This window comes from Manduca sexta, chromosome 5 (assembly GCF_014839805.1).
Source record: "Manduca sexta isolate Smith_Timp_Sample1 chromosome 5, JHU_Msex_v1.0, whole genome shotgun sequence".
NCBI lineage: Eukaryota > Metazoa > Arthropoda > Insecta > Lepidoptera > Sphingidae > Manduca > Manduca sexta.
In genome coordinates this window covers 8,691,038-8,703,893 of record NC_051119.1, presented here as the reverse complement: position 1 = coordinate 8,703,893, position 12,856 = coordinate 8,691,038, and the positions used below count along the sequence as shown (strand labels likewise).

General features: G+C 33.2%; 2 protein-coding genes across 2 annotated transcripts in view; one reads left to right on the top strand and one right to left on the bottom strand.

Moving 5' to 3' along the window:
- Window positions 1-6: 6 nt before the first annotated feature.
- LOC115455952 (TIMELESS-interacting protein) lies at window positions 7-3,759 on the bottom strand. Its single transcript, XM_030184783.2, has 5 exons — window positions 3,487-3,759; window positions 3,114-3,260; window positions 1,939-2,075; window positions 1,240-1,442; window positions 7-1,092 (listed from the first exon to the last, which is right to left on the bottom strand). The coding sequence occupies exons 1-5, from the start codon at window positions 3,632-3,634 to the stop codon at window positions 180-182; spliced, it is 1,548 nt and encodes a 515-aa protein (XP_030040643.1). The 5' UTR covers window positions 3,635-3,759; the 3' UTR covers window positions 7-179.
- Window positions 3,760-4,367: 608 nt separating this feature from the next.
- LOC115455913 (protein lingerer) overlaps window positions 4,368-12,856 on the top strand; it is a 31,398-nt gene continuing 22,909 nt past the window's right edge. Inside the window, exons 1-3 of the mRNA XM_037443836.1 lie at window positions 4,368-4,459; window positions 11,602-11,765; window positions 12,356-12,430. Of these exons, the coding sequence (XP_037299733.1) occupies window positions 11,646-11,765; window positions 12,356-12,430 (195 nt within the window). The 5' untranslated portion in view covers window positions 4,368-4,459; window positions 11,602-11,645. The remainder of the gene's footprint in view (window positions 4,460-11,601; window positions 11,766-12,355; window positions 12,431-12,856) is intronic.

The window sequence follows — 12,856 nt, the reverse complement described above, 5'->3', positions numbered from 1 at the left end:
ACAAAATAAACATAAATTAATTTTAATCAGAAAAAAATTCGCACATTTTCGTATCACATACATTATAGTTATTATTAAGGCATAAATGAACCGTAAAATTTTACCGTCGACTTATCATACATAACATAAACGAAAAAAAATAATAATGATAGTTGGAAAATACAAATGATTACAATAGTTCAAAAATCATCATCAAAATCGACATCCATAAGTTCACTTTCAACTAACTTATCAATCTCTGCATTTTGAATGGTATCTACAGTATTAACTTTTTCGTTTTGTTCATTTTCTGCCATTTCAGCACTTTCTTCATTCACTTTTACTATTTCTTCAGTCACCTTTTCTATACTTTTATCACTACTTGTATTTTTAAATTTATTGTCATCACAATCATTTTCTACCTCTTTCACTGGAGTATCATCTTTCGTAATTTCAAGATTGTTACAAGTTTCTTCATTTGTTAATGAGGTGCGTTCTTCATTCATTTGATCTTTATGTTTTCCGTTTGTTATTTCATTGACATCTTTGTGTAACACCTCTATTGTTTCTTGGTGCCTGTTAAGAACATTTGCTGAAATATCTCCGTTTATTTCTGGTGTGCTATGTTCAACATCAATCTCATTACCATTTCTTTGCAGTTCTTTTAAACTGTTATTCATAATTGTATTATCACAGTCTAAAGTATTTTCAGTGTGGGTAGAACTATTAACAGATGTTCTTTTTGTATTTGTTTGTTCTACCACTTCTTTTTGACCATTCCCCTGTTCATCTACATTATCATACATTATTTCATCTTCATTTGCATTATTTTCAGTACCTTTATAATTACTTGAAGTATTTATTTGAACAGATACAGAGACATTTGCATGATGTTCTTCATCTGATGAATCTGAATGTTCATTTGCATTTGACATCCTTTCATGTAAAGTATTTAACTTTATGGTTCCTACTGCAAGATTTTCATGGCTAGTGTTTTGTTTAAGCCTCGCAAGACGCCTTTCTTCAGCCAATTTCCGGTTTCTTAGCATTCGTTCTTTTTGCTCATCACTTATTGATGGTGATGATGTCGCTTTTGGCATTGTGAATGGTGACCTAAAATAAAACGGTATTTCTATATGTTATTGTTGTTTTAATCTTACCCAATTCGACATTTTTTTTGCAATTCGAAAAAAGTAACAATATTAAAGATTTTTTGGTATTATTTTCAACTACAATTACTTTGGTGCAGTTCAAACTTACATAATATGTCTAGCATTGGCGGGTGGTGGTTTTTTGGCGGACTCCGGCGCAGGCGTGGCCCTGGCTAGCTCTATTTGCTGCTGTAATAACTTGTCAAACTCATCCTCTTCTGGCGGTGCTTTATCCTCATCATCGCTCGAATCCTTCTGCACCACTGTATCAACAGATTGAAGCTGGTCCGATCTTATTTTTTGTAGATGTACCTGCAATTGTAAATTTGTAATAAAATTCTTTAAAACAAATGAAATTTGATAACTTGTCAAACTTAAAACAAATGAAATTTGATTTCATCCATTTTTAAGAGTACAATTGCTAAGAAATAATAATAGTTATTTCATTCCCATTATGCAGTTTATTCTTGTATCCTTTTGTTTCTTTTTATTTCTAGTATCTATATATATATATATATATGTATGTATCTATACCCTATTGGTCATGAATTGCAATCTTGGTGGATCAAAGTTGTATTTACAAATAAAACTGTCAAAATGTGTTACCCAACCCAGAACCTATTTATGACACAAGTATAGTCCCAATAGAGGACCTACTTTAATCTTTTTAAAAAATTATATGTTTCCAGCCTCAATATCAAGGGACCAAAATATCTTTCAATAAAAAACTGTTAGAATAGAAAACTGTTTTGTAGAAATACAAATAACATGAATCAATATCCAATTTAAATGTTTTTTCTTTACTTACCATTACTGGCCTTTTCTTTCCTAGTATTTCTATTTTTTTGAGGCAGTCTTCAAAAGCAAATTTTGGATACAGTCTGTAAGCCCAGTGCTCCAATTTTTTCAACACTAAATCCAAATCCTCTTTCTCATGCCCTTTTCCTAAAAAAGTTAGTTACACTTACAATTAGTCATAATCAAAATTATATGTTGAAATTTAATCTCCTGTGCATAGTATGGGTGCATAGTACTCATAAAGATATTTCTGCATCACCAAAATGTAAATGGTTATACTCAGAAGCTGACAATTTTTTTTACCAGAGATTTACATTAAACTAGTGGGCCTGGTGTATGTCCTGCCACAAAACACTTTTTATTTAAACTACCTTTCATCTTCTGATTCTAGAATAGGGCCAGCTATTGGGTCCACAATTAGCCTAAGATTCAAGCTAGATCCAACCAAAGACACAAAATTTTTCATTGAAATTGTTTAGGTGATTTTGGAGATTAGTTTGCAAGTAAAAATATTTTAATACAAAAATATCACCAATATTGCCCACTTTTCTCATAGGTTTTCCAAAATTATTTTTTGATACAAACCTTGTCCTTATAATGAGGAACATAACAAAAAAAGTTCCCAAGAGATGGCCCTTCAATTACATGGCTAATGATTTTAATTTATATAGATATGGAAAATTTTATTAATAAATGCACCATAGAGTTAACTAAAATATATTTTTTAACTAATGAGCATTAGATAAATGGACCAGTTAATTTTGACCACTTATACTTATTGACATGTCTTGAATCAAGTGGGTGTGAAAATAATCAGTTGCCAAGCAATTCGCTAACGCACACAATTTAATATTGATGCCAGGTGTTTCATGTTTTCTGCCCTTTGCTTCCCTTACAATACAGAAATTTTGGAATACATTTCTTAGACATGCTTACAAACAATTTATTTTGATTGGTTTCTTAATATTTGACATGGACACAAAAGATTAAAGGAGATTTGAAATTTTTAATTAGTTTAGCTATCTAAATGGCTGACTGTATATTACCTTCTTTTTGTAAATTACAAGTTTTAAAACAAAAATAAATTGCAACACACCACCTTCATTGCCTCTCAGATGACACAAATGTTAGTTTTTTTAACAGAGTGGTACATTAAAAAAGGTATTTCTAGAGGTTTGTGTTTACCTTTAAATTTAAAATCCTTGAAATGTTCCGGTATAATCTCTATGCCTCTTGGTCCAGTGAGTCGAGCTGGGTTCAATACAAATCTTGGGTTCTTTATTACTCTCTTCGTCTTTCCACTTGCAGGGTCCACGCGTCTTTTATCTTCCTCTAAAAAGGGAACGACATTGTGGCTTACACTTGACACTATAGTTAGAATCTTTCTTTTTAAATATTGTGTAAAAAATATTAATATCAAAAGTTTAATTTTAATTATTAATGCCACATTTAAGACATGTGAATACTTCCCAAATAGGTTAGATTTACACTTTCAATGAAAATGTTGTTTATAACTAAATAACTAATTAAGTATAAGAGAACATTTCTAAGCTCATACCTGCTTCATCTTCCTTGGCACTATTTTCATCGCTGTTAGAAGCCGCACTTCGTGGCCGATCATCATTTTCGTCGCCCTCTATAATGCGCTCCAATTCCTGAGCCTCATTTGCTTCATCTTGTAGAAATAAATCTTCTAACAGAGACATTTTATTTATTGTTAATTTAATACTACTTTATGTTAAACACCATAATAAATTGGTGCCGACGAACGTGTTTTTGTTTCATTTTGACAAACTTTTCGGCGGGAATTTTATTTTTATTCTGTGCTCTTTTCCGTTAAGTTGACGGAATTAATATTGCCAATTGCACCGTAATTACCATGTTTCCTTCATAACCCATTTATTAAAAATATCGTTTTATGTTTACTGTAAAATAGGCTGTATTTTTATAACCACAGCATCCTTTTGAATAGGATGGACTTTGGGAAAATCACAATACAATGTGGACATGTAAGAATGTTTGGTGTATCCTGAGTATGTTCAATTATATATACTTTCACATCATTGATTACATATTTTATTCATTGGGTGCCCCTAAAAATATAAATCATTTGAGTAATATACAAAAAAAGAACGTAATATTATTTCACAACAAACTATTTTATTTTCTGAAAACCGGACTTATTGTTGCGATTTTTTACGATTAAGATTTACTTACAATTATAATTATTTTCAAAAAAATAAAATAATACATTTGAAGTTTTTTCATCTGCAAGTGTGGAATACTATATGAATATGAGAATGAAATGAAAGTCTCAAGTCTATAATTGATTTTTTCTTCGCTTTGTGTGTCAATAATAAATTAATTTCTAAAATTGTTTTTTGAAAACCGTAAACTAACGTAATTATACCACATGTCACATCACTAGGAAGTCACGTGACCAGCTTGCGTTTGAGCGCATTCACAGGTATGGAAATCGGTCAATTTTATTGGAAATTCAGTTAGATTTTGGACGTTATTGTAGAAATAAGGTAATAAATAATATTATGCGTTAATTGTGTGATAATGTGCGTATAACTGTTACGTTATTTGGTGCCGTGCACGTTTATTTCATCAACAAAGACTGTCATATTGATACCAAGAATGGTGTTCAAGAATGGCGTCCCCCACATGTGCCGCTGCCCTATTGAGTTTCGTCTTGGCGTTGTTCGAATTTGATGACGTGAGCTAACGGAATGGCGTGGAAAACTTAACGCGTCGTGTTTTTGCTATTGTTCCGGTGGTAATCAGTCGGTTTTCAAATGCAACTATTGTATCCTGCAACTATGATTCATTGCCCTGATTTTTGCATATAACTGCAAAAAAAATCCAATATAACGCCTCCATAGCGGTTGTAAGTCGTGAATTTCGTATGTGTACACAATTTTTTCGTGTATTTGTCGTTAAAACTACATAGTTAATATTAGTGAATTGTGCTCGCTAGTTTTGTTTACTAAATTACCGCCCGGAATTGTGTTCGAGTGAAATTTTATCAGTTATCATTGTTTTTGTCTGTTGTAGGTAATTTCCTTTGATTTACATATGTTTATCAATATGAGATAATCAGGTAGCAGTTGTATGTTTCACTGAACTTACATTTGTCTTTGTTACAAAACTTTTTTAACCAAACAGATTCTTTACCAAGATAATCTTGAATCAAAATGTTGAGTGTCTCTTTTTTAACTTTCTTTAAAATAGAACTATCCCTTTGTGTGTTAAAATCTTTAATAGCAGCTAAAAAATATTAAGTATTTGGTTCCATATGTCCAAGTCTTCAAATTCTGTCTGATTAATCTGTAGGACATTTAATGGTTGATATAAACTGCATATTTGTTACCTCTATCTATACATATGTATAATAACTATTATGAATTTGTAGGTAGATGTTTATAAGAACTTAAATCTTTCATAACTTTTTATTATTATTTGCATAGAAAAGAAACAGTAATAAAAACAAATTCCATATTTGAACTTGAAAGTTCTATGATTGTAGATTTTTATAGCAGTTTTTTTGCCTTGAGTTTTGCCCAGTGTGTGATCTTTCCAAAATAATAATCCAAGGGTATATTTTACCAATAAAAAGGTAGCTAAGGTATTTTAAGACCAGACCAGGCCATTTAAGACCAGGTACCTCCAGGTGCATCTATTCAATAGTTAATGCATGATTGACTAGAGACTGATTTTTCAATCATCAGATGTAAAAGCCCTTCATAGGATAAAAGGCAACATTCACACATTGAAGATAATAATTGTGTGAAAAAAGTTGTTCAATTGTGTCAGTTTTATTAATTCTCAGATTATAATTTATTTGATTGATTACTTTATTTGTGAATTTTAAAATGAGCCCTCAAATTCAAACATTAACATTTCTGCATAACTTTTAATTTGACATAGCAATTTGTGACTTTATTAAAATGTATGTTTCATTTCTACTAGAGGCTTGGACAGAAATAATAATGATGCATCCATTTATGCAGCAGGACAGATGGTGCCCATTACTCAGTAGTTACATCCATTCAATTTTCAAAGAAGCTAATGAAAAGTGATATTTTTTTGTTCTAATAAAAAAATATTCTTATTGACCATTTTAACTATTTAATTGGTGACATTAATTGTTAAATTAAGCCAATATTGGCTATGAATTCCAATCCCAATAAACAAGAGTTGTTCCAAATTTAAAATAAACAATAGTATGGAGAGGGTCCGGTGCCATGTTATGTCATATTTAATGTGTGACATAAACACTCCTTATATTGTTTCGTCATATATTATGGCTGTAATGATTCATACATCCTTGTTTGGCTATTTTCCAAAATTATATGTCTGTACATGAATGGTTAATTCATTGGACTACCAAAAAGTGTTGGAAATCAGAGAACACATTTATGTTTTAATATTTCGAAGGGGTCTAAACTAATTTATTCATATTGACATTCCGAAACGACTATTTTTTGTAACAATACATACTGGCCTACCATTGCTAAGTTTGGTAAATTGGTACTTTGAGTTCCTTTATACTAATAATTAAAATGTTTTTTTCTGTGATAACTAACTGTACCACACAGTTATAAGTTGTTTAAAGTTTTGGATAAAGTACTATCCTATCTTAAGAAGAATCTTAACTGTAATACAGAGCATAGCTACAACTGTATCAGCCATATTAGTGATACAGGGTCCCTGAGCTTTGGGGCTCTTGGACCATACCTACATTAAACTAAGCGGGCACCCAAAAGTTCGCACTGCCCTGAAGAGACCCCAACAACTTTAGATATAGGGCCCACTGTGGCAAATTACGCTACTGATATAATAACTCAATAGACCGACATTGTATAAAGTATTTAAAACTTAAATTTCAAGGCCCAACATCAAAAACTTGAGGAAAGACTATAAAAAACTAAATCAATATATTTGTACCTTGAAACCAAATATACCGTATAGGGAAAAACTGACCTATGACCAAGTCCGAATGGTTTTATTTAAATGACAATATATTTAGCTCTTGTTGAGAATGTTAATTATTCTGTAGTTAACCATAAACATCTCTGGTCCTATTTTGGTCATTCAGTTGGTATTTTTTATTGCACTACTTTCTAAATGGGTATAATTAAACTTAGCATAGTATTTCAGTACACAGTGTATTGTGAAGATTTAAATAACTTTGCTACTGTTTATAACTGGTTGTTACTTTGACTATCAGGCAAGTAACTTACTGGTTGGTAATAATATCTTTCACATATGTTTTCCATAACAGTTATTGTAATTGTAATTTGCTGCCCCTTTTAGTCCTCAAGTTGAGTGCCTGCAGAGTGCTAATAATGTTTTTATCTCTGACATGAATAAGTGGTAGAGCAAAGCTTTACCAGATTAGGTGAAACCCGGATTCTTAGTTGAGTTTGATTCTGTATGATGTCTATGAATTCATTATTCAAGTTATTAGTGTTCAACACTTGCATTTGTCGGCCCCGCCCATTTTCAAGTTTTTCCTACAGATTAAAATTAATCTGTGGTACTATAAAATGTAGCTTTCTCTAAGTTCATTGATTTTGCAATATTGAAATATGTGATTATTTCTTACTGACGAATTTTTACCGGTTTAATATTAGTATAGAAGTAAAACCACACTACTTTGCCATAAAAAATAATAACATATTACTTTCTTCAAAGATTTTATCTTTGTTCCATTAATAAAACATTGTTAGGAGCTGTTCCTTTTGGAAAGATTTAGTTTTAATGATTGGACGAATTGAAATACTTATTTCTCGATGTCAATTCAGATAGCAATCATCATTGGTCAGAGAATGTCCAAAGAATTTCTAACAGAGGCACAGCTCAAATTAGTTTATGCTTGCATACGGCTTGGAGAGTTTAATTTCTATATTGCACTGTGTTTTCAAGACCATATTGGTATGTGAGAAAACATCTCTGGCAAATAGATCACAATAGCAGTGGACACGTTCCTCATAATTCTTGCATTGCCAAACAAATTGATGCATTTATATACTACAAACTTTATATCGTTTGGAGATAACCTTAGGGTAATGCTATTGTTAACAGTAATTAGTTGTTAAATAAAATATTATGATATAAAATTTTGCCTTATGGGGTTGGATTCGCCGTTTGAAAACCGACGCGACATAAAAGCCGGTTGTAAAGAACTACTATGTTTCGCTTAGCTCTGAGACATTTTGGTTATACTTACGTGCAGATGTCAACTGCTTAGCTAGCTTAGGTTACTTAGTCTGCAGTCTATTTACTTTCTAGTACATAGCCTGTGTACGATGTGTATTTTCTCAGCTATGTGAGCTAAGGTAAATTAGCTTAGTTCTTGGTCTGCAACCTACACAAGGGTTTTTGAGATTGTCCAAAGTTTATATCCTGGGTTCTCTGTCCTACAAAAACTTTTTTATCCTCGTAGATCGAAGACGTCCTAACGATTATTCCTGTACTGTAGTTTGATCTCGGCTCCGCCCACGTGAAAAAGTTTTTCCGGGATAAAAAGTCCCGCTTTCAGTTGCGAAGGGTGAAATTGTTCTAAAGGTAACCCGAGGAAAGAAAATTGCCTTAGTCAACATATCGTGACCAATTTAATGGAAAACAAACAAATGCCCGCTTTATATTGTTTCTTGATAAATTGGTGTCTATATTTTAAGTTATATCTCTAACTATATATCGATGAAAACTGCATAAATTCCATGAAATAAATTCCAACATACAGACGGACAGACAAGATTCTAAAAGCTGTTGTTTTGACTTCTGTTGCCCTAATAAAGACCCCCCATATTAGTATTTCTTCAATATCTATGTAGACATCGGCCTGTTACATTTTTATATACATCACTTGATAGTAATTTATGATTAAATGAGCTACTTGTCCATATACCGGCCTATTATATTAAAAGGTTTATGAAACAATTGTTTATTATACTGCAAAATTATGTTCGTTAAAATAACACAAACCAAGCAAAATTTATTAATAGTTTCGTACTGCATTTTGACAGACAAATTTTCCATGGCGGCTCGATCCGAAGAGTAGGTAAACGCATTCAATCTACATAGAAATAAATATGAACGTATAATTAATAGGCCAGCAAAATACTGGCAACCGTCGGTGATTCATGTTTTCACGTTATAATGGACTTACAGTGTTGTCCGCCATAAGTGAAACAATACCAAACGTCACTTGGTTTTTTGGACACTGTTGGACACTGCGTTTGAGGTTCATTTTCCTTTACCTTATTCGCGGGAGGGGTAGAAATGGTTACGGTGTTTTGGTGGCATTAGAAATGTGTTTTGTTTGGCGGACCTTTGATGGTCATTCTAGGCCCGGACCTAGCAGGTCATAGTGGAAGTCGGTCATTGGTCATTTGTCAGAATTATTATAGATCCAATAAAAAAATTAGGGCGTTACATTAGGAACATAATTTGTTTGGGCATTATTAGGTTAAAAAACTTAATGTAACATATTAATTTCAACTTGAAATCATAATTCACTTGTGAAGTTTAATATACGGACTTTCGCCCTTTTTGAATAAGCGACCCCAAACTGAAACTGAACTGAACGTCATTTCTAAGAATATAATAAAAAAAGCTTTGTTCTGATTAATCTCTTTTCGCTTTAGATCGAAAAAAGCGATCGGGATCGACAGCGGCAGGTAATGATTAAATAAATTTATAAAAAAATTGTTATGTAATAAAAAAAAATACTTGCTGTTCTTTGATACTTATTGTGAAGTAAAACAAACTTTATGTTTATGTTGTACTTGTTTGCGCAGTTGTATGGTTTTAGTTTTATTTTTTTGATTGTTGGTTCGGTCATTGTTATGACGGAATTCTTGAAAAGTTTGAACGGATTCTCGCTTTATTAAAATACAATCAAACGCGAAGTTCAGTAGAGCTAAATTACACCTGTTCCGTAAATAGTATAGGAGTAAATTATAGACAGCTTCGGTGGCATAGATGCACTGCATACGCGGTACGGCAGCGCTCTGAAGTCGTAGGTTCGAATCCCGGGTTGGGCAAAGTGATATTTGGGTTTTTTGCTCAGTATCAGCGCGGAGTCTGGAATTTGAGCCCGATATGGCGGTAGGCTCGCCCCCTATCACATCATGGGCCGGAACACATTTGCTGAAAAGTGGGTACCCTGGTTGCGCCTCCGCATACTCCTTCGGGGATTAACGCGTGATGTGTGTAAATAATACACCCAATGCTACATTTGTTTCTTATATTTATTTAATCATAGACTAGAATAAATAACACTAATTAATACAAGAAGTAATAATTTTATTAGAACATACTCTTAGCCCCTTATTATGTAAATTTAGTGCTGCAGCTAATACGCGTCGGGTATTATAATTTGATCCCACCAGGATAGTTGAGAGTTTTGTCATTGCACAGAATAGTAATCAGGAGTCAGAGACTTGATGCCACAAAGAAAGATGCCAACACTGGTGGTAGAATACGCCGTGTTTTTTTAATTGCCGGCATGATTCTCGCTAGCATCGACGGCTATAACATCTGATGTCTGTCAACATAATTACACTGCACTTTAGCATCGGGTCCAATCACTAACGTAGCTGGGTAACCAAGGGTCTAGGCAACAGATGACCAAAAAGTTAAGTGTGTAGTTCTGTTTGAGGTTTAGGTACTGGGTTAACAACTGGTAGGGGGCGGTGTACTGCACTACCTTGCCCTACGAGTAGCTACACCCTAAAGACGAATTCAGTTATGGCCAATATCCAAAAAAAACCTGATAATTACCTCCAGCTCTATCTTAAATATCAAGTTACTAAACTATTCGGAAATAATGTCAGAGCGGTGCGATCAAACTATATTCTAATCTGTTTAATTTTGCATAATATAATCCGGCGATCTTTAAAAATTGTAACAGGTCAATGTCTGTACATTATAGATTTGGAATAAAAATTATAATGGAGATCTTTATTAGAACAACAGAAACCAAAACAAGTTCTTAGATCATTGACTGTCTGCATGTTTGAACATGCGTCACGCAAAAACTACTAAATAGAATTGAATGCAATTTACATCAATGTATTGCTAGACGTCGAACTTCAATATAGACTATTTTATCCCGGGAAAATATAAAGCAGGACCTTCAACCTGGAAAACCTTTACGCGGCTGAATCCGCGAGCAAAAGCTAGTACCTAATAACGTCGTTTATCAATTTCGCCCGTTAGTCACGTCATTGTTATAAAATAAAATAAAAAATCTAAATCTGCATTCAGATACCTACGTTTTATCGCGGGGCAGCGATCAAATTCTGTGGTTTGTTTTCATACTTCGCATAGACTGTTGGGTCGTGAAGTTCTGTCAGTATGAAAGATAATGTTTTTGTTGTGGATATGGTGCATAGATGTTATTTACATATTGCTTACTGTACCATTAGTTGCGTTTATATTCAGACAATTGATAGCATAAATGGGCTAAGAATCGGTTGCGTCTGCGATGGATTTCCTTGTGGTATGAATTTGACAAACATTTGTCATGAAGGTGCTAAAATTATATAACCATTTATACGTGTTAAAAATGCATTCAGGCTCATTATTCGTTCGTAAATCGCAATGCAACAGATTGATCAACAAAAAATGTAGTTACAATGTATTTTTTTTGTTTCAGCTGCTTGTAAATAGAGGCTGTATATATAAAGTAATAGAGTAAAGATGAGTTTGGGAGCGCGCGCCACCAAGGGTGGTGCGAAGCCTGGAAAGGATGGCAAGCACGCGCAGGACAAGGGCAAAAACACAGACAAACCACAGCCCAAGGAGAAGGTGAAACCGCAGGTCAGTGCAATGCTTTCATTCACTAACTATTTCGTATAGATTTTGTAGATAAGCAAAAGTCGTATGAGATTTGATTTTCTCTAATATTTGTTTAGTGCTGACAACAATACACAACAATATTGAAGATCATAATTAGGAACTAAAAAAAGAAAAAGACGAAGGAAAGTTTAATGCCCACACGTTAATCTAGTGCAGGTCTAGTGTGTTTATCAAAAAGTACATTAACTACTGTCTGAGGAAGTAAAAACGGATTTAGTTCAGAATAAAAGAAAGAAAGAATCTTACTGCCACAGAGGAGGGTACATGTAACAAATAGATACTTGCAATAAAAGAACAAGGGAAAAATACAATAAATACCATTGTTCAGTATATCCATTTCCACTCGTTCACCCACATCGTGCCGACTGGATAGCCATGTCGCTTACGCTGTGGTATGGTGAGAGCCATCTAACTTAGCACTGGTTTTCAGTGGCCACCTAAACAGACATTGGATAGTCCTTTACTTCCTTTTCCTGGACGTACACCTCCTTTAAATTGGGGGGATATGTTTGGTTGTGCGATTGTTCTGTACGTATGTTTTGATGTTCTAGGCAACAACAGAACAACTCCGCATGGCACACATGATCGATCGTAAAAGCGAAGACGCGTCTGACGTTCGGAGAATGGTGAGTGAGGAATTGTATTTTTTATTTCTTTTTTTAATTATTTGGCTCGTGATTTTTGCTTGTTGCGTACCATAGTTTTTTAAGCGACTTCGAAAAAGGAGGAATATCTTAATTCAATGTGATTTTTTTTAAATGTTTGTTATATCAGATATCTGTAAATTAAAAAAGGGATACAAAAAAAAAACCTTGTAAGAAAATGCGTTCAAATCCGTCCATAATATTTTTACAAAATCGGTTTATTATAAAAACGGTGGTAATCTTGTGTAACTTACTAATAATCTTACACGTACTATATGGAATCCCGCCTTTTTCGTCTCGCAGTCGCGTCAATATTAAGAATTGAGATTCTGATTTAATTCTCCAATTGGACAGTAAAAATATAAATACTCAAAGGTTATTACGAAAATGTTAACCAATTTTCAGTTA

Coding starts and splice junctions, on each gene's coding strand:
- LOC115455952 (XM_030184783.2), bottom strand. CDS start 3,634: ATGTCTCTGTTAGAAGATTTATTTCTACAAGATGAAGCAAATGAGGCT. Junction 3,261..3,486: donor TGCCAAGGAAGATGAAGCAG/GTATGAGCTTAG, acceptor TTCCCTTTTTAG/AGGAAGATAAAAGACGCGTG. Junction 2,076..3,113: donor CAAGGATTTTAAATTTAAAG/GTAAACACAAAC, acceptor TAACTTTTTTAG/GAAAAGGGCATGAGAAAGAG.